The sequence below is a fragment of the Haemorhous mexicanus genome, chromosome 21, assembly GCF_027477595.1.
Source record: "Haemorhous mexicanus isolate bHaeMex1 chromosome 21, bHaeMex1.pri, whole genome shotgun sequence".
NCBI classification, from domain to species: Eukaryota; Metazoa; Chordata; class Aves; order Passeriformes; family Fringillidae; genus Haemorhous; species Haemorhous mexicanus.
The window spans coordinates 7,961,649-7,983,976 of NC_082361.1; the positions used below are offsets into that span (position 1 = coordinate 7,961,649).

Sequence of the window (22,328 nt, forward strand, 5' to 3'; positions counted from 1 at the left end):
ATGACTAAAATCTTGCAGTGCTTGAGGCTCTAAGGCAGCAAGTTACTTGAAACACAAATGTAACTTCAAGACCACCAATTGTCACAATTAGTCTCGACCATAAATATCCCTGATTTCAATAGAACTATTTACATATGTAAATAAGTACATCATCAAATCAGGCCTCAAGTCTCACTCACAGTGTGGGAAGCTGAAGTTAAAATGTAGCTGTTGTGATGAGGCAAGCAGTCCCCAGTTTACCACCCAAGGGAAACATGGTGCCTGTGAGTTCCATTCTATGTTGCTCCAGGCACAAGAGATAATGGTCAAATTGCCAAAAAGAGCAAATTTCAGACTTGCAAATGTTACAGTATCTGCTGAGGACTGATGCCCTGAGCTGAAGGCATGGGATCACTACCTGGGGCAGGGTGTTTGCTTGGGCAGTGCCGATAAGGAATCTCATAAAATGTCTTGAGAAAAAGCTGACCCTTTATAAACATTAACTTTGGTTCCTGAAGCTCTGCATGTTTTGCTCTTTCCCAGACCTCACAGACCCCTGGGTAGAAAAAGCAACCCCACAACGTGGGGCTACTCCACAGAAGGTGCAGTGTAAATTGGTCTCCATTTCCCTTCTCTGTCCCCAGCATTCCTAGAGAGTTTAATAAATATGTAAAGCTCGAAACTGCAGCCCGATAACTCGAGCATCTTCCGGCCATTGTGCTTACAGGTTTTGCTAATCAGAGCAAACCAGGCTTGCAAATGAAATCTGATTAAGTAGTTTTCACCTCTGAAAAAGGGGATTAGCCAGACCTTTGATCCTCAGATATTGATTTGCAACTCAAAGGAGGTGTGACCTCAGCTGGACTTGCTTCTGGTCTCAGTCCCTTCCCCTTTCACTCCTCCTCCTGTTTACCAGAAAAAATCAGTTCATGTCTTCTCACGTAGTCAGATCTAAAGCCTATTGAAGCCAGTAGAAAACCACCCACTGACTTCAATGGGCTTTGGATCAGTCCCACAATGGCTGACTTAGCCCTAAGTCCTGGGCTGTTTCAAAGCCAGCAGAACCAATTTCCCATCAAAATGACCAGAAGCTGGGAAGATATGTTCACCTTTCAAACCTACAAATTCCACCTTTTTTCTCTCTCCCATGACAACTCTTCAGCTGGAAATGCTGAGAGTACTGCTGGTTTTTCCCCTGCACTCTGCACTGAGTTGTTGCCCACCGTGGGTCTGAGGGCTCTGAGCCAGACTTACCGATGCAATTAAAGGACAGCTCCTGCAGGCAGAACAGGGAACAGCCATCGCCGTTTATCTTGTTCATGTCATCACATTCTTCCCCCAGTTCTCTGCAGGCAAAAAGCAGTCAGCTGGCAAAGCATCAACCTGATGGTCTGTACAACCCTTCTGAAGAACCCCAAAGCCCTAATATCTGTTACGGCAGCTTTGTGTGCCCACCCCCAAAATACTTCTCCCTTCCTCCTTAAGGGAGCCTCCTGGCTTCCTCCTTTTCATCATTCCTGGTTCACAGGCTCGCCAGGCCAGTTCCCTCCAGCACATGTGGATACCACTTGCTGTCCTCTGATGAGGATATGAGCAACTTCCTTCATAGCTGGTGTGGCTGTAGCTCAGCAGGTGGGGAAAAAGAGAACAGGAGTCTCTGAAAGGGCGAGACTGTGACCCCAGCATGGGAATAACAAGGCATAAAGCCTGGAGTGTGGCTATTCCAGGTGGCAGCACTTGGAGGAGAGCAGTCAACAGGGAGCAAAGGGTGTTGGGGACAGAGCCCTGCCTCGTGCCAACCCTCATGGCTGCAGCAGCGTGTGGGGAGAAGAGTGGGAACCAGATGAGAAAGGGGCTGCCACAGCTGCAAGTGGGGCCACAACCAACCAAGCTGTGACACAGTCTGGTTCCTGCTCGCTCCTGAGGCAGCTCAGCTATTGTTTGACACTTGCTACAAAGCCACAAGTGATGTTTGAGGAATGTGTAAACATAACAGTAGCAGAAAAGTTATGTAAAGCAAAATTAATCTGTCTTTCTCCACCTCTCTTTCCAGGATTGCCCTGGATTCATATGTTGTTTGATTGTTTTCTTTGCTTTCCTTGCCTGTTGGGCCTCTTCCTGCAAATATTTGCTGCCAGGTATATCATCTGACAGAGTTGTGCTGTGTGATTGCTGATCAGCATTATTTCAAGCAAATAATACTGGCTGGATTAAGCACTTGCTTGTTGTTACTTCCATAGTTTAAATAATTAAATTACCTAATGCCAGGAAGCTTTGAAGCAGCAGCCTTAAGGGCCAACATAGTAAAGGAATAAACTCTAACATAGCTGAGAAGGATTGTTTTACATTTTCAGTGGCCTGGGGACTGGTGAGAGAGGGGAGCTGATTGAGAACATGCAATTCCCAGCACTCTCCCTCCGAGGCCAAATCTATCACTTCCAAATGCATCCCAGCTCTGGTGGTCAGTCAAACAAGGGGTTGCACCAGGACCTTGGCCCCAACACATGGCAGGGTTTTACCCAGCTGCCACACACATGGGACAGCATCGAAGGCTGTGTGAATTTTTCCAGCTCCAGGTCTGGGCAGGAAATGTCACATCCATGTATAGAGATACAGATACATGGGCAAACAGCACAAACAGCACAGAGCATCCTTGCCTATCGATCCTGCTGTCTGGACTCCATTATCTGTATCTCTGTCTGTATCTCCTGGTGCCAGAAGAGAAGGGCCCACGGTACAATTAAATGTCATCATCCCGGTAATCATCAAGCACGTGAGTCATTATCTACAGATGAGAGCCAGCCTAACCTAAGGAGACATCAGAGGTCATCAATTCCTTCCTAGCCTCAGATTCTGGCTGAGGAGATGTGCCCAGATTTATCTGTTTGCTCGCTCCAGACTTACATTTGGATAATCCCATCTCCACAGTATCCACTCCCAGAGATATAAACGAGGGCAGGGGACGGCTCGCTCTCCTCCATCCCGGACACAACAACCACCTGGTATCTGTACGTGCTCCTGTCGCTCAGCTCCCTGCCAGACAAAAGGAAAGGCAGTCATTCATACAACAAAGGCAGCAGCAGCAGCAAAGGGCAGAGAAAGAGGGACTGGAGCAGGGTTTGGCTGCCAAAAAAGCAAGGTATAGTTCAATCAGTTCCTCCCAGCGTTCCTACCTTGTTTTGATGGGATTAATTTTGGGTTGGGTGTCTTCTTTTTGTGAGCACAATCAGCACTACCTTTGTCTATGCTTGATTTATGCACAACTCTGAAATAGGTGCAGTTCTTGACCACCTGACAGCTAAACCATTTCTTGGTGAAAACCATGCATTTTGGTGAGTTGCTGCTTACACCTCCACCCACTACAGAGACAGCAATGCAGTGCCAACCCTCACCATGAACAGTGGGAAACACTGAGAGCATCCCCAACAGTCAACAGTACTTCAACACCTGAGGAACCAACCCTGTGCCTCACTGCATTCAGCCCTGGACACTTCTGTTCCACATCAAGGATAGCACTACCAGCAAGTCTGTTCCTTTAAGGAATTAAAAATACCCTGTTATTCATCATTATTATAAATACTCATTATTTCCTGAGCAGCCCTGAGCTCAATCCAACTGCACCTGGAGCCTGGATTAGTGTAAGCTGAGGATGTTTCAGTGATGGACAAATATGTTATCCACATCACATATGGGCATTAAAACAGAAGAGTTAAAAAGTTGGTTTCTTCCAGAGCAAAAAATAGGATCCACACCACAGCACAGGATCAGGGTATTAGCACTGAAATATTCACAGAAAGAATTAGCAAACTGTTACATATTTATGCAAAGCCATAATTACCTAAAACCTGTGCATCTGTAAATGAGGAATAATATTTTTCAAGTATAATATGGAAATAATATAATCCTAATAAAAATGTTTAGCTCTTTCACAATGTCTTTTGCACTATCAAGACTCAAAATCTTCCTCATTTGAGAACCTCATTTGTTGTCCTCATTGTGCTGATTTGTAAAGCCATGGAGTGGCCAAGGCAAAATGATTTGCTCAAAGTCATCAATCAGGTTAATTGCAGAGCAGGAAAGGCAACCCAGCTCTTCCTCAAGCCCGGCAGTCCTCTGTTCACTGTGCTCACATTGCCCCAATTACTGACAGCAATATACATGGCTTCTTGTCACAGGAACTTGGTCAAAAAGCAACTCCTAATGAAGTGTGTACTGTGAGGAGATAAATCTACTACTCAGAGCAGCAAAGCCATTGAAGTGGATATCAATGAGTTACTGAAATCTTCAGGTTCATGAAATAAGTATCTCCTTACAACATTCATTAAATTAACAAGCATGACTTAAACTCCAATATCCCACATTATATTTTGCAACAAAGCTGTTTCTCATGGGTACTGTGCCTGCAAAAAAAACTGGCATTGAATGAACTGCACGCCAAGAGCACTGGGATCTGACTCTTTGTTACTGCACATGGCAATGGAATGGGAGTGCAACTCAGTGGAAGGAAAATAGAACTGACTTTCTCATTCCTTCTGCACCTGATTCCTGTCAGCAACAGTCCGTGGCTCCTATTAGCTAAATTTGAGAGTTCATGTAGCACAAACAGTATTGTAATTCACCTACAGGCTAGGGAGATGTCTACCCAGATATTGGTAAGACTGTTTATTCAATCAAAGTGAAAAGTTTCAAACTTCTGCCCCTTGAGGCTTGTTTAAAGCAACTGTTTTTCTGGGGGGAAAAAAAATTATAGGAAGTAACTAAAGTGGCCAAACACACACTGTAGTAAAACAATGAGGGTTTTCCTCTAGATTTCACTCCCAGATAAATCCACTTACTAAGATGGGAGATTTTCATACTTACTGATGAAATCAAAGCAGAGGCAAGTTTGATTATTAAAGAGCAGTTATTTCTCAAGTTCTGTCTCAAAACATCTCAAAACCATTTGTAAAATATTTAAGATTAACAAGTACGCTTGCAGAAATGTGGATTTTGTCACTGGGGATCTGCTAACCACAAAAAAAAAAAAAAAAAAGGATTCAATTTTTAAAAATGGTAACTAATGAACAGTTGGGGCAGCTGCAAAATAAATAAGGCCACGCTGCTTTCTGATGTACTGAGATTGTGGTCCTGAGTGCAAAATAGGAGCTTGCAGATTCTGATTTTTGGTGTGATTTCCACCAATACCTCCAGGTGATGAGGCAGGCTAAGAGCAGTGAGTGTGCCTTGCACATGGGTTTTACTGGAGGGAAGTCTTTGTGTGCACATGTAAGCAAAGGGACAACAGGAAAAGCACACACTTGTTTGGAAGTTTGCAGAATACAGTGGAGGAAAACCTGGAATCAAATCAAGCAGAAGAGAGAATGTGGTGGTTATGAATTATGAGGTGGTTGGAGATGAATGTGTACATGGGTGAATAAGACAGAAAATTGGAAATTCAAGTTATTAGGTGGGGAGAACTCTGACCTATTTAATTGTATGGATTAACCATGGAAAACTTTGTATGGAGTACATTGGCTGCTGGCTTTGTGGCACTGGGCTGTGCTCTAACCCTGTCACCTGCTGCACATCAGGGAGGGGAGATACCCAACTGCAACCTGCTCAAAGATGGAGTGCTCTTGGAACTTTGGGTTGTGACAGGCAAATGGCCCTTCAAATTTAGTGACACAAAAAAAAAACCCTAACCAAACCTAACCCATTTATTCTCCAAAAACAAGGTGAACAAAATCTCTGCCTCCTTATACATTATTTGCACAGTCTGGTTCCCCTTACTGCTCTGCAGTTTGGGTAGAAAATAAGAGCTATTAAGTTATTTATGCTCATGATACCCCAATATCCTTGTCTTAAGTTAAAATACAAAGAAAGGGAAGACTAATGCTTGGAGACATGTGGTCCCTGGCAGGTCTCCAGAGGGGCCAATCCTCCCCATCCCAAATCCCAAATCCCATTCTGAGCAACCTGAAGCTTCAGTCTTCCCTGCCCTGGGAAACAGCAGGGGAGCCCCAGAGTGTGACATCCAGGGCAGCACCAACAAAGCAGCTGTGCCCAGAGGAGCTCCGAAATGGGATGTCTGCTCCAGAGGGGCTCTTCAGCACCACACAGGCTGCCTCAGCTCTGCCTAGAGTTGAGGATGTGGCTGGTCTGGAACATCAAAAAACCACCACAGAAACTCAAAACTGAAGCCATAGTGCTTTCAACTAACCCTGGCCTGACACAAGGTGTGACAAAAAGCTGACTGAGGTGCATGTGGCATTTCACGATTCAACAATTGGAACGTGAGGTACTTATATCCTCCTGAACTGCTAAATGTGTCATATTGGCAGCAACTGGGAATTTCAGCATTCCTTCACAGTGCCCACATTTTGGAGAAATATAGCTGCTAAAGGATGATACGTGCAATACCCCAGACAGTAATCCAGTCCCATAGTGAGGGAGGGAGGAATGCAAGAACAGAGGGGGGAAGGGTTCATTCCCTCTCTATAGCTATAGGACACCAAGGTTGATAGTTCAGACTGTATCTGGAGATGTCAGCAAGACAAGCTGTGCTCCAAGTGGTGATAAAAGTGTGATTTTTGACCATTTGTTTCCTCTCCCACCTTCCCTGGGAACTGGTGGCACAGTGACAGCAACAAGGGGCACTTTCCACTCCACTGCCGGGCAGGACCCAGCACACGCTGGCTCTGGGAGATGCAACTTAAGGAAGTGAGAGAGAAGAAAACATCTTTAACATCAAGGATGTGAACAAACACTCTTCAAATGTATAGCTATGGTCTTTTAATGACCTCCTCTAGAACTGAGTAAGCCGCATTGATCGCTGCAGCTTCCACCTGTGGGGAGGCAGCCTTATTAAAAAGCACTGACTCAAGCCCTCTGCTTAGAGGGGGAATTAGGACATGCCGTGTGAAATACCACCAGGGCAACTTTCCTGTCTGTTGTGGCAAGTGATCCAGGGTCAGGAATATAGAACTCTCTAATTCTTTTCCTGTTTTTACTGGGGAGGCTGGGCAGTGGAGTTAATCTTGCTCTCTCTCTCTCTCCCCCAGGTGAGGGACCTCTGCTCTCAGTTTGGGTGTTCCTGGAAAACTTAACGGGAAAAGTTATACCTGTGGGAAGTTGTTTTTTACTCAGACCAAGGTGGGTTTAAAGGATCATTGAATTTACGGAAGAAACACTCATGCCCTTGAGTTCCAGAAGACCTTCAAGGGCTGACACTGCCCCGACCACATCTGCTCTGTGCATGCTGTAGGGTTTCAGCATCTCAGGACACACCTGAGATGCAGTGAAAGCATTGAGGGAAAGCAAACATCCTATGCCTCTTTTCCTATTACCATAGCATATGTGTTTTTCCTACTACAAATAACAGCAGGAGGCTTTCTTATACAGCAAAGACTTGTTTCCAACAGAATTGAAAATATCCTCCAGGCTGGGCCCAGCTTCTGCCCTATGAAAAGACAAATGGTCAGACAGCAATGAAAGCAGACAGTGTTCCTCTTACTTAAGGACAAGATGACACAGGCTTAAGCATCCCCAATTAAATTACAGCTGTCACAGCCAGTGTTGTGTGAAACAGGCAAATTCTACACCTGAAGTGTCCTCATGAAGGACCCATCTGTCTTTGACCTTAAACGGCCACTAAACACTTGAGACAAAAGATGACATTTCCTTGCCATCTCTCTGCAGCCCAGGATGATCCCTGGTCTGTTGGTGACAGCAGTTTCCCTCTAACACTGTCACCTTTACTCTTCTTCTCTAGCAAGGAAGCCTTGCCGAGCAAAACAGGAAATCTGCTGGCAGCAAACAGCATCAACCCCACATCTTCCCTCGTTGCAATGCTTTAGATCAGCTGCCAGGGTGGACTGGATTACAAGCACAAACAGAAAAGCTGAAGGTCTACACCATCCCTTGCCCTGTTAGACACAGCCTGGAGCTGTCCAGTCTGTCCCCATATGCTGCTCACAGCCTCCGAAAGTGCCTGTCCCAGAGGTCCTGAATTACTCCAAATATCCACTAACACCATGGTGTTCACAGGTTTCACTAACCTCAGGTGCTCCAAAAGCAGCTGATCAAGAGTGAGCCAAGAGGACGAGGTCACTTTAGGACAACCCAAACAGATCTGCTCCCCAACTTCCCTTCTTTTCCCCTTATTGCCACTGACTGCACAAATACAACTGTTTTCTTCTTTTTCTCTCCTCTCACACAGGCTCCCCCTTGCTCTGCCTTTTTTTAATAAAAATGGCATGAGAAGCACGGCAGAAGATAATGAAGAGAATTCCTGCCTGGCTCTGCAGTTGGAGAGAGGAGGGGTGGGATGCTGTAAACACAAGAAGGACGTCAAAAATCCCGAGCTCTTGCGCTGGGCTGTTATTTCAGCTGTGGTCCAAGCTCTCCCTGTTTGGATAAGCCCAGCAACATGGCAGGTGCAAAGGCCTCAAAACAACTCTCTTGCCTCTCTCTTAGATACTGAGCTGACTCAGAAGACACAAATGCCAAGGAAACAGCCTTGGAGAGGCTTTTCTCTCTCTCTATGAGGAGAATGGTGCCAGCAGGGGCCACGGGTTCGCTCTGTGCCCTCCAGCTTTTTTATGATTTGTTTACAAGCACAGGATTTGTTTACAAAACAAGGTAGTTGGAGTACTAAAGGAACACTCAGGGGCTGGATGGAGACTGGGGACTGCGTGTTGGATTTCTGCTCCCAAACTCAAACCTGAACTGGGTGTTTTCAAGGAAGGACCATGGAGCAGCCAACAGCCTGAACAGATAATCTCAGCTGGACACTTGGTAGGTACATTCTGTACCAACAGGACTCTGTGCTTTCTGAAGCTCAGACTCAACTTTTGCTTCTGGCTGTGTCAGAAAGTTTAACTAACACCTAAACCAGCCACCTTCCCCACTTATGCAATAACCCATAGGTTTGGGACTGAAGTCAGAGGTTAAAGAATCCAATGCATTAGAAAAGAAAATATCCTTTGATCCTTGGAATATTTCTAGGAACCAGAGCCACCACCAACTCTCATAATCACCACAAATCCAAACCAGGCAATTAGTCTGCAGCTCTGCTCTCATTTCCATTGGTGTAAATCTCAAGTAACTCAGCAAAACACTGCAGGTTTAAACCACTGCAATTCAGCTGCTCATCTGTCCCTCTGAGGTGCATGTCCTGCTCAGAGCTGCTCCATGCCTGCACAAGATGCCTGGGGCAGGATGACATGTCTGCCTGTAGCACCTCTGCTCTGAAACCCAAGTCCTGTTTAGGACCTTAAACACACTTGATTTTGAAATTCTTTTTTTTTTTTTTTTTACACATACTGCTCTCCTCTGTCTTTCATGCAAGGACTGTTAAGTTTTGTAAGTAGCAAACCTGTAGATATGAATGCAGCTGATTAACTCCTGCAGACTTTGATATAATCCTCCAAGCATTTGCCCTGCTATCAGTTTAAAACACAGTAGCATATTTAGTAAAAAAACAAAGTTTGCAGCCAAGGCCTTAAAGATAGTTCTTAAAAAAAATCAAAAACAAAAGAAACAATGTCAAGAGATGGTTTCTCCTCTCATGTTTAACAACAACAAAAATATGAATTTTTAAGGTGGCTGATATAAATGGACAATCTCACTGAGATTTGGTTACAATTCCTGGGATAAAGTAAATCCTTGAGGCCATGGGCCTCACATGGGTGTTTGCACCAGACAGGCAATTTCACGGCAGCACACAGGTTAAGTGTCAGAGCACCTGGTTGCTATTAGAAGCAGGGAATGAAGGAAGGAAAAAAATCTATTGTGTTTTCTTCTTCACTGCTGCACTCAGACCCTGAGCAAAATGGGAGCACTTCTCAGTGTGAGGCTCAGATGTGGCCACCACAGGAGAGGAAGCTTGTGTGGGTAAGCTGAGGAAGGAAAGACTGGGGACATGAAATGCAGAAAACCCTATTTCCAGGCAGAAGCCTGGACATGAAATGCAGAAAACCCTATTTCCAGGCAGAAGCCAGCAGCTCTCCATTGATTTTGAGGGATTGATGCCTGTATCCTCCACCTGAGGACACTGCTCTGGTGTCCTGGTGCAGCAGAGAGAAAACAGTAACACAGCCAGCAGGCAGGCTGGGGCAGGATAACTGCTGTCAAGGCCATCAGTGTCACTGATGAAGCTCTGCCAGCTGCATCATGCCTCTCTGAGAGCACTGCCTGGTTCCTGACACCCTTACCCACGTCCCGCTTGTGACGCGGTGTCTGTAACAGCACCAGCCTGCTCGTACACAGGGCAGGAGAAGTGCCTGATGCACACCTCGCCCACCACGCCCTGGGAGCCAACTTTTGGATCACCCCTGAACTTTTGGACCACCACTGGGACTGGGAGCACTTTGGCTGCTGCCCTCAGCCCTGTGCCAGCCCATTGAGTTTGGGCAGAAATCTCTTCCCAGTTTAGGGTGGTCAGCTTGGCAGAATAATCTTCATAACCTTCTCTGAACCAGACCTGACTTCTTGGATTTATTTACAACAGGCCTGAACCAAGACCTAATTTTCAGAACTCAATACCCTCCTGTTTCCCTGTAATCCCACTGAAATTGTGAACAGAGCCATGGGAGCAAACACTCAGTGTCTGATCCGAAGGCTCCTGGAGCCAGTGGAAGTTATTTTGTGCATTTTCAGTAGAGCTCAGATTGGGCCTCAAGTGAACACAGATGTTTGCAGCAATCTCTGGTTTCACATCCACCATCCCACCTCAGCAAGACCTATTTTGGGGGTTCCAGGCAGGAGGGCTGTGGAGGAGGGAGGGGTAACAGACAGGGATGTGTTTTCACACCAAGAGCAGAACAGAGCACAGACATGGGTGAGGAGATGAGGCAACTCTTCCAGAGGAACATTTTGTCATTTCCCTCCTCAGGGGTTCTGTGTTTTGCCGTAAGCCACTGCAGATTATGAGAAATCCTACTGGCTGGTCTCCAGTGGGATCTCTAATGGTTTAATAACTGAACATTACTGAGCATACTTCCACTAGCCTCTTCCTAAAATCCCATCATGAGCTAATTTCCTCTATTGTCATTACATCTGCAACTGGTCTTACAGTTTAAAAAAATGCTGTGGCACTGTGAATAAATGATCTGGTTTACTGCACTGGGCTTTCAGGGACTGATAATTTGGGGTATCAAATTTCAGGCACCATCTCTGAGGTACAATTTGAAAAGAAGGAGATTTCTTTCTACCTTGCTCTTCCAATCACAAAAGCTCCAGGAAAATGCTGGAATTGGGATATCAGCACAGAGATGTCCAATGCCACCACTGATTTAAGGAGATCCTGACCAAAAAGACTGAGAGAAGTTTGGGTAAAACAATCACAAGATGGGTGCCTTGGGCCTGCAGCAGGATCAGCAGGTTGTACACCATGCAGTGGCTGATCTAAAATCATGGAATTCCAGAATGGTTTAGGTTGGAAGGGACCTTAAAACTCATCTGATTTCAACCCTTCCACTAGACCAGATTTCCCAGGGTCCTGTCCAACACAGCCTGTCTTGTGTGCCACCAGGTCCCACAAGATATAAAGGACAGCACGGGTATTTCAGTCTGACTGCAGCATTCTTTTCAAACCCTTGCCTGCTTGAGTATAGATTCAAATTTAACAGAGACTTGGAATGCCTTTCCTAGGAAAATATATTAAAATAAAATGCCCAGGAAATGATCAGGCCAATAGTTCAGCAAAAGTAGCTGAGAAAAGCTATATTGGCTGACTGATAAAAAGGTAGGTAACACATTTCTGCTACTTCTGTGGTATTTGAGGCTCACTCCAAGTTTTACAAGAGAGTTATTTTTAAATTGTTGCATAACACATGTCTGTCCAATATTTATTTCCTCAATCAAGCAAAGAAAATGCATTTGTTATTCCTGGGAGATTTCTGGTGCTTCTTATCTTATTTAGAGCCCAAAATAAAGATGCACACAAGAAGCCAAACATCAGAGAGAAGTTATTATCCATGAGATAATGCACAGCCTAATTTACCGCATATCTGAGACTGTTTCACCTGCAATAAATTATTTTACCCAGCAGGAAAAGTCCTGTTTGACCTTCTATTTTTTTTTTTTTTTTTCCTCCTGCAACTGAAAACTCTGCTACTACTTCTAGGTCATGAGTTCAAATTCCACCCTGCCTGGGAGTGATTAAATATATCAATTTCTAATAGTATCTATTTGGATAATAATAGGACAGCTGTTAATGTTCACTTTTTTAGGGACACTTGCACATGGCTAAGTTGTAGTCTACAGGTTGATCTCTCTACAGCATCTGTGTATTGCCCAAGAGGTACTTTGGATATTTGGAATTCAGTGTAGCAGCAGTCCTTGGGGAGTCCCTGGCTGGAGCAGAGCTGATCCCAAAGCCAAGTGTCACTCCCCAGATGGGGCAGTCCCTCTTTCCTGAAATAATTTATTTAGGAGTGGCGGCTGTGGGGCATTTAGAGCAATCCCATCCTTCAAAAATAGACCCAGCCTGAAAAATTCCTCTGGGGTGCCTTGCCTTGGGATCACAAAACCATAAAGATATCAACCTGCCCTTACTACCTTTATTCTTGCATCATGTGCAGCCGAGCCAGAACAGGAGCTACGGATTCTGTCAAGTGCCAGCTTTAGTTACAGAGTTACATAAGAAACCGCAACAGCGAGGAACCACAAATCTATCACTACAGCTGGCACCAAACGGCCTCTCTGCACAGGCTCAGCGGAAAAGCTGCCTCCTGAATGGGCAAAGAGTGTCAAATTGTTCTTTCTCCTCTCCAGGGCAGAGTTAAGGCAATTTGGCAGAGGGTGGAAAGGGAAAAAATTGCTCTATCTGCTCTGTGTGTGAGGTCAGGAAGCAGGTTTTCTTCTGTTGCAAAGATAACCTGGCACCTTTAATGAAGAAAGCAGGGAAGAAGGAAAGCCATCAGAATGTGGCTTCCAGCTGTCAAATCACATCAGCCAAGTGGAGATGCATCACTCCTGAGAACAGCAGCACTACTGGCCCCCAACACTTCATTGGGAGCTCTTTGGATGGAGGCACTCTGTGTATTTCCTCTGTGAAACACCCAGCACGCCACTGGCAGCTATAAATAATAACATCCACTACTTTTGGATTTAACAGCACGGCACGTGAAGGAGAGAGGCAGGAACAGGAGATGGACTGAAGCAGTTTTCATCTTTTTCCTCTTCCTGGCTCACTGAGCCCTCAGTGCAGAGCAGGGCTGTGTGTGCTCCTGCCTGGCACAGGGAGCAGCATCACTCACCCCTGTGCCTCCCTGTCCAGACCCGTGCAAGCCACAGGGGAGGCTCCACTGCTGGGAAAGGAAAGAATTTCCCCAAGGGGTGTTGGCAGTGCAGTTGCTACTGCGTGGAGGAGTCTCCTTCCCACAGCACGTCACCTCTGTTAGGGGCAGGTGAACCTATGAGCAGTTTCCTGATGCTGGGAGGGAAGGTGTGGGACAGGCAATCGTCCCATATTGTTCTGTTCTTGCATCATGGGGGATTTTCAGGTTCATTAAGCAGGAGCAGCAGTCTATACTGGCTGCATGGGGAAGGAGCTGATGACACAGCCAAGGCCTGGCATGGCCTCAGAGCAGCAGAGGGACAATGCCAGCCCCTTGCTGAGCACCAGGACTGCTACACTGTCCTACACCAGCTGCACATCAAACATCACAACTTTGCCAAAACTGACCACAGGCAGCTCCAACACACTCAAAACTCTTCACTGACAAGGCTTTTGTCCAGTGACAGCACAGTCACAATTCGTGTTGGGAAAGCAGGATCTGCAAGGGAAAAATGAAACATTTACTCCTTAACAAAAAGACTCTGGATGAAGAACTAGGCAAGTTCTTGAACCTGAAACTGGAAATTACAGGGGTAAGAGAAACCTGGTGGGACAGAAAGGTGTTTGCTTCTTGGGAAAGCTCAAAATAGCTTTGTCCATGAAAAGCTAGTGTGGAAATCTAATGAAAGGGAAGCTCTTAGAAATGAGCAAGAAAGTGTGAATAAGAGTAAATCTGTCCCTGCCGAAGCTTGGTAAAAGTGTTTCTACTGGAGAGGAACTGTAAAATGTCATATGAATATAGCTAGGGATCTCTAACCTATTACTAAAGAAAAAATAATATGGAGAATTGTGCAATTATGGGAAAGAAACCTCCTTGTTGGAGACTAGTGAAAAATGCTTTCAATAACAGCATTTCCCTGGTAGTTAGCATGTGATGTGAGAGTGGGCATTAAATACTCAGTGACTCAACAACAGACACAGTGTTTTGCATTTACATCTAGTAGCAGCAATAGGTTGGATAGAAAGAGAAATTTGAATGAAAATGGGATTTTTTTTCATTCAGTTATAACTTTGGGGCTGACTAACAAACATTTCCTGAAAAAAAAAAAAAATCAGAAACCCAAAAGTTCAAATATCCAGAGACATACAGAATTGGTAAATATGCTCAGTTAATGCAGAGAAAGATGGAGTTATAATGCAGAAATGAATAATTTACAGGTTTGGTTGTCTTGAAATGGTCCATATGTTGGTATAAGATAATAAACACGTTAAGACCAGGAAAGTCAGAATAAACTGGAAATTCTTTATCGCAAGTGAGAGGTGAAGAGAGCAGTTAATTGGAAAGCCAGGCTGGATGGAGCTCTGAGCAACCTGGTCTCCTGAAAGGTGTCCCTGCCCAAGCCCGGGGTTGGAATGAGATGATTTTCAAGGTCCCTTTCAATACAAACCATTCCATGATTCTATGATTTATTCAATTGCAAGGCAACTCTGAAGCATCAGGGGGATGAAGAAGCACAGGAGGTCCTTGCACTTGTCAAGGCAAGGCCTTTCCAGGGTGGCTGGGTAAGCGTTCCTGCACAAGGACAGCTGGAATGCCATCTACAGTTCTAGAGCCAGCTGAGAATCCCACACCAGTATCACATGGACAAATGGACAACCTTGCAGATAAATCTGGGCATACAGAGTTTTCTTAATATTCCAGTCCCATCTAAGATACTCCCCAGTATTTCCTGGCATATCAAGAGAGGTTTGGCATAGTAACTGTGGAGGAGGGATGAGCAGAAGATGGGTGATAATACGGGCTTCAGCTTTTGGTGTTGGGAGAAAAAGCACCCAGTGATCTGTATCTTGTTTGGGTGGAAATATGGTGATAATTATCTTCATGACAGATAGATTTGGAAATTCATTTTAGCTGCTTTAGATCATACATTCCTCTGGCTGGTAGACCTTCAGAAAAATAGAGAAATAGATCTTTGAGGTGAAGGAAGGAATGCCATAATAAGGACAGATGTCGCTGTGAAGTTTTAGTGTTGCATTCTGCAGGGACTTGGGTTTAGATATCATCAGTGTGATATTCATAATTTCCCAGTCCCATTCAGCTGGGCCAGGGTCAGGTAAATGCACTCTTCTTCTTGAGTTCAGGGGCTAAAAGGCACACCAGTAAGTGGCTGGAAGGAAATTACAGGGGTAAGAGAAACCTGGTGGGACAGAAAGGTGTTTGCTTCTTAGGAAGGCTCAGAACAGCTTTGTCCCTGGCAAAAGAAAATCCTTTGTCTCATTTTGAAGAGCTACTGCTGATTCTCCAGCCTCTCTGCTTGTTCATATTTGTAGGAGCCTTCAGACTAAAAAATCACTTTCCATTTGTCTCAATTTTTCCTCATCTGGGATTTCTGACGAGTCACTGACCACATGCCCCTTCCAAGTGAGCACCAGTAACAAATGGTATATGCATTATTAAGGCAAATTTGGAAACAAATTACTGTGTTGGATGAAGTAGAGGGCTAAAGCACGTGAACTGCTGAGGATCCATGAGCAATGGAACATCAAGGACCCACAAAGAGTGCCACAGGAGCCCTCCAGCCACCTGCCATCCTGAGGGTGGCAATTTCTCTGTCATTCTGCAAACACTCCAGGAAGCCTGAGTGAGATCTTAGTCCACCACCTTGAGGTGTTAAAACAGAGTTAAAACCGAAGAAATGACATGGATTTTACAAGTTCAGCACTGAATGAAAGTCCTGATTCTAACAACATGTTTTAAAATATTGTACTTGAACAAAAACTGCTGTTTACACAGATGATGATCAGTCCCCTCCAACTATTATCAAGCAACAGAAAAGGTTTAGCCATAGAATGTCAGTGCAAAATAGCCAAAATTGAGAAGAAAAACCTATTCCCTGTACAAGAAAATGCAAGCTTCTCTCACAGTGTTTCTTTTTTGTAGTCTGAATGCAGGATCTCTATGTGTCAGCTCGGTACCAAAGCTCTGGAAGGAATGGCTCAGAATAACATATCACAGGACTGCAAACTTGCCTCTCAGAGAAGCTCAATTCTGCAAACCCAAACCTTGTACCAGGGCTTCGTGCTGAGATTCTTTCTCAGGTTATTTCAGTCAATGCCTTTGTCTTGAAAAAACTCTACTGGTTAACACCACAAAGACAACCTGATCCAGGGCTGTCCACCACACTTTGAGGCTTCTTACAAAGTTTGTGGAAGAAAACTTGGGAGAATTTCCAACTCTTTGAAAGTTTTTCAGTTAATCTGACAACTTTCCAGAACCAACCTCAGTGTGTCTTGGCTTGGTCTGCCAGAGGAGAGCACATAGGTCTTGTAAGAGCACTCAGCTCCTCACTGCTCACAAACTGGGATACTGGGAGTGCCTTGGGGAACACGGGCTGCTCACCCCAGACTGCTCTGGTGGGACTGACACCATCCAGACAGCTCTGGGCACTGCCTCCTCACTGAGCTCTTAAAAAAATTAAAAATCAAAAAAGCTCAAAAAAACAAAACACTGAGGTCTTAAGAAACTCTCCAACACAACAATGTGAGTGTAAAAAACCTCCAGTAATGGTGAAAAGCACCACCTCAGTTGCCATTGTGACCATGTCACTCAGTATTTCCAGAGAACAGCCCCTGAGCATGTGCACAACCCACACCTTGGATTAAATTGTGAGCTGAGACTTTGAGACTTGCAGATGAGGCTCCCTCCTTATCAGTTGCTGTGGTGTGAAGACTCAGCACTTCTATGCTGCACCTGGCCTGACCTCTTTTTTCCCCCCACTGATTTATTTAGGTTTCTTCTCTTCTCCTAGGCTCTGAGTCTCATTTTGTACCCCAGATACCAGCAATTCTGGCTGATCACACACAGTGGAATTGAGTGTATCTTGCCTGGTTTCTGTAAGGTCCAAGGATAAGGTCCTGGATAAGGTCCTGTTCCTCAGAAATTAATGTTTAAGCCTCAACTTGAGCCAAGAGTTGAGATTAAAATTCTGCTTGAGAACAGAAGGTCTGGCATTATTTTGCATTTCTTAATAAAATGTTTCCACTGTTGTAGTTATTTACTCTCCTCTGTGGAGCACCCATGCTGACTAGGCAAGGGCTATCCATTAAAGGCTGTCTCTCCTCTCAGCTTAAAAGGAAGTTTCCTCTCTTTGACAGGAAGAAGGTAGAAGAAATTATTTTTTCTTTCAGCATCGCCACACCTGGGGAAAGGATCTTGCTTACAGATAACAGTGCAAGCAAATATTTTCTTTGGGAGAAAAAGAGAAAGTAAAGATCAAGGTCAGAGGAGGCAAGAGCAAAGATATGTGACTGCCTTCAAAATAGCCTTCCACAGAACATGTGGGGGTGTTGTTTTATTTAATATGGAAAACATGCAAGGGCACCAAGGAGGGGCAACTGGCTTGGGGCTCACAGGGAGATAAAGGGGCTGCAAAGTCTGGCTGCACAAATATGCTGAATTCCAGTGGTGAAGAATGAGGTAAACAGGCAGATGTGAACAGGGGAGAGAGACAGCATTTACCTCTACACACATTCATATGTAGGAGCATGGCCCAGTGCCTCTGTCTCTGAATTCCCTTGTTCTTTCCTTCCTGCTTAGGAAGTGCAGAAACTCTGGCTAATCTTTGCACAGGGTTCCAATGGGAAATTCATATTGCTTTTGTCTCTACCAGAAAACCACAAGCCCATGCAGAGTTTCAAGGAATTTTTTGTGTCTCAAGGTATGGTTCAGCAGCAGCCTCTGGATCTCCCCATCACCAATGGATACAGATCAGTGCTGGGCCAGATGATATGATAAAAAATTCATCTCACTTCTCAAAAGTTCAAACACATGCTGAAGGCTTGAATCACACAATCACAGAATGGTTTAAAGACCATCTTGCCCCAAACCCTTTGCCATGGCAGGGACACCTTCCACTGTCCCAGGCTTCTCCAAGCCCCATCCAGCCTGGCCTTGGACATTTCCAGGGATCCAGGGGCAGCCACAGCTGCTCTGGACACCCTGTGCCCTGTGCCTCACCACCCTCATTCAGCCAAAACTGTCTCAAAGCCATCTATGAGTGCTTAAGAATCTGCATATCTCCTCACTCGTGACTAAAACTTCACTTCCCAAGTGTCCTGCCAGAGCTCACTGGCAGAATTTTCCCTCTGGTCCCCAGTAAGATGCAGAGGAAGTGAGCCCAGCTAGCCTGGAGGGTTTGGAGGGAATTTGGTTCTGAGGCTGGCTGTGCCAGCTTCCAGGAGCATCCATTTCTGTCCACTGATCACAGGTGGAGCCCAGAAAGACTAAATTAGATGTTGTGTCTGATTTTTAGCTGGCTGTGTCACTACCTGAGACATACAGACAGGGACAGTGCTGTTACCCAATGTGATTTAATCAATGGCCCTCAGGAAAACTGTCATGAATTCCTGGCTACTGATTCAATTCTTAGAGCACTCATCCACTTGAGCTAGCTGTAAGCTAGAATGACCCACAAAATCATAATAAAAGATGAAGAAACAGAATTCAGAATGCAAGTTATGTTTTGGGCTTCTCTTTTTTTCTTTCACATTGTGTTATGAAGTCAAAACTGGACCTGTTTCTGTGGGAACTTGTGCTAAGGTATGCAAATATTTCAAACCAAACCAGTCCCATTTTCCAATGAGAGTGGGCTAGGTTTCAGGCAAAGATGCTTTCACAGCAAAATCTTGGGAAAATTCACCACTTTCCACATTTCCAATATGCCAATATCCATCTCATTCTAAGTGCCAGCAATTGTTTGAACAAGGCTACAACCCAAGAAAGCACTTAAGCACATGCTTAACTTTCAGCACATGAGTAATCTTAGTAATGTCCTGGGTTTTGTTTTTAGATTCACTATTGTTAGTTACCTTAAATTTTTAAATCTGTAGGGACAATTTGCATCTTCTGAAATGCATAATTGGGCAATGAAAAGGGATGGTAGCTTGTGATTACTGAATTGTTAATTAATCATTTTTATTCTATTTAAATATGCTTTAGCAGACCATAATGATGTATGCTTCCTTGATATTAGCTGTACTAATTAGATAATCTTTTCTAAATTAGAGTGCAGTTTTCTTAGCAGGTTTCCTTTTATCTGGTGTTCATTTTTCAAAAGAGCTTCATGTTGCTCCCACAGATGAGTGAATCATTTCCAGGGAATCATGTTATGCAAAAGATGTTTTTCTTCCTGGCAAATGCTTATGGGTAGATCACGGATCTCCTTGAAATTAGTAAATATTTTGAACTTTCCTCAACAGCATCCTTTTACTAGATGACTGTAACTGTATCTGGGATGACACTCAGTTTCTACAACAAACTGCTGCATTTGCCATGTTTCCCATTTCAGAACAATCTCACACCAACACAACTTGGTTTAGTGACCCATGAAAGCAGAAAATGGAAGTGGGTGAAACACATTTATGCACATGAACATGCACGTGTATTTTTTTGCACACTTTCTTGAGCAGTTAATTAGTGCTCAAACACTGAAAGCCCTGCTCTCTCTTTCTCCACCAAAACATTACTTTCAAAGGATTGCCAAGGAAATGATGACCATGTTATTCCAGAGGTCCTCATTTAGGTTAGCTTAAACATTTAATTTGTCATCTTAGGTAGATTGCATTATCCTTTCTACTTAAAGAAAGCCTGAATGACACATGCCTGAACAGCTATCCCAGAAATTTCTCAAAAACTCGCCATGAAATCTCAGGCTATCTCATTTGGGTTTAATGCTCCTGGTTTCAGAGACAAACTATGAGTACATCCTATCCTGGTAACTCTTGGCATGTCTGTCTAGTTCAACACCTTAACAACCACTTGTAGTGCTGGACATTAAAAGGATGAGAAGAACAGGACATTGCTTTGATCTATCCAGCTCTCTGGAAAGCAGCTACTTACGTGTCAACAAATCTCCTGCTGAGGTTTGAGATGACCACTGGAGATCCAGACTGGAAAGGGGGGTCCCGGACAACTTTGTACTGGATGGGTTTGCAGCCTGAGCACAGGGTGCTGTGGGGGACAGAGCTCAGCATGGCAGCGTCGATTTCCAGGTGCTCATCCAAGGTGTAGATCTGGATCCCATACACCTCCTCTCCCACTTGTCCCACATCCAGCTTTATGGTCAGTGGGATGTCACAGAAGACGTTCTGTGGCCCGAGCGAAATGTTCTTCCCGCTGACGGTGAGCAGCTTGATGTCATTCACTGCTCCACTGGAGTCCCAGTCTGGGGAAACGAAGGTCACCCAGACTGTGAGGGACTCTGGAGTCAGGGGGTAGCGAAATTCCAGCTGCAGGTAGCAGCCCTGGGGCTCGGGGCAGGCTGGGGGCACTGTGTGTTGGTTGACGGCCGAATTGGGACTCCACGTCCTGACACTGGATTTACAGGGCTGCTCAACGTCAGGGTGCCCTGGAAAGGAAGAAGGAAGCAAAGAGAGGACACAGAAGAAGTAGAAGTTAGAGAACATGAGTTTTCATTGGCATCAGTTTAAAGGCAGACTGGTGGCAGGAGAACATATCTGTCCAGGAAACCAATTATTTACTTCATCAGAACAGGCAGGGCCCACACGGGGAGGAGGAACAGAACACCAGTGTCTCCTGGCCAGGTGGGAGACACAAACCCAGTTTAAGTGCCCAGCTGGACTGGATACCACACAACACACTCTGTGCCAGTGCAGCTGGGCCTGCATTTCTTATTTCTAGTGTTTTTCCCTGTGCCAAACAATGGTATTTTCTACCTCTTCCACTTGGTAATTTACCTGATAAACAGAGTCACTTTGCCTCCAGTTCACCTCCTACTTATTCCCTTGCCTCTCATTCGAAAATACAATCTTTTTCCCTTTAACAAAGACAAGAAAAGAGCCTTTGTTTGTTCCAAGAAGCAGTTGTGCTGTTCAGAGGCAACTCCTGTGGCATTTACAGGTCGATCTAGCATGTTGTGCAAGGCCCCTTTTTTGGAGGCACATGGAGCACAGGTCTGAGCTGTCTCTTTGCTCTCATTGTGATGGAACAACAGGCACTTGTGCTTTTACTCTTCTCACCATTGGCTGTGTTCAACTACATGGGAGGTAGTATTAAAAAATAATGAAAGCCACAATGCTTGCTGGGTTCCCAAATACTATGGTAACATTACAACTTGGCATGGAGTCATGGACTGCAAGATCCAGAGGGGTCAGACGGGTGGAACAGTTGGTAACAGAATCCAGTGAGAGCTATAAATTCCCTTTTCCTTCCCAAATAATCACACAAAAAGGGAGGCAAGCATGACAGGGAGAAGGCAAAGTACAGAAAAAAAGATAAAGAAAGGTAATGAGAGGAGAGAAATACAGAAGGCAGAGGGGAAAAAAAGGACAACACAGTTGTTTGCAACTGAGGAAAAAGCAAGATAAACTACTGGGCATACATGGACAAACAGGACATCAGTACTAATTTAAAGAGAAAAGGGCAACGTTTGAAGGTTATTCTGATTGTCTGTGATTCAATGAAGTGTTAGAAATGTGTCTCTTTTGTCAAGGATAAACAGCTCAGGGAATTCTCCTGTTCATACCAAATGAACCCAGATGCAGAATAGATTTCCTGGCAGCCTTCCTGCGATTCAACGTTATTGTCCTGCAGATGCCCAACTTTTCATGCTTCCCCCTCTCCTCCTATATCCCAGAGCCCCTCTCTCCTCCTCACATGGCACAGAGTAGCAGGAATGCCACTAAGACCAGCATCTGGAGAGACCACAGCAGTGATACATTTTGAAGAGAGCCAGAGGTCCATTTAACATGCTTGAGTTTCCCCCACTGGCAAGTGGGTGAGCCCTGTGGATAATCACTGTGAGCAGCAACACCCCATTCAGCTCACGTTATCTCACCCTCACTGCCAGCTGGGTGTGCTTGGCTGAGCCCCCTGACGACTTTCTCAGACCCACAGCAAACTCCTGACTGCAGCCCTAAGGTCTTTTTTAACTCCAGTATCTCAGAGGGCTTTTTTAACTCCAGTATCTCAGAGGGCTTTGTGTGAATTTCATCACTGCCCTCTTGCAGGAAAGAAAATGGAGCTAATGGCTCACAGCCCAGTATGTCCCCACCTGGGATCCTGCAAATT

At 44.9% G+C, this 22,328-nt stretch overlaps 1 protein-coding gene across 2 annotated transcripts in view; it reads right to left on the reverse strand.

Moving 5' to 3' along the window:
- The window catches only part of PAPPA (pappalysin 1), a 180,631-nt gene that overhangs the window by 86,916 nt on the left and 71,387 nt on the right, over positions 1–22,328 (reverse strand). For both annotated transcript variants that reach the window (XM_059865083.1, XM_059865082.1), the window contains exons 7-9: positions 20,139–20,646; positions 2,884–3,012; positions 1,234–1,325 (exon numbers count right to left, since the gene is read on the reverse strand). In XM_059865083.1, coding sequence (XP_059721066.1) covers positions 1,234–1,325; positions 2,884–3,012; positions 20,139–20,646 — 729 coding nt within the window. The remainder of the gene's footprint in view (positions 1–1,233; positions 1,326–2,883; positions 3,013–20,138; positions 20,647–22,328) is intronic.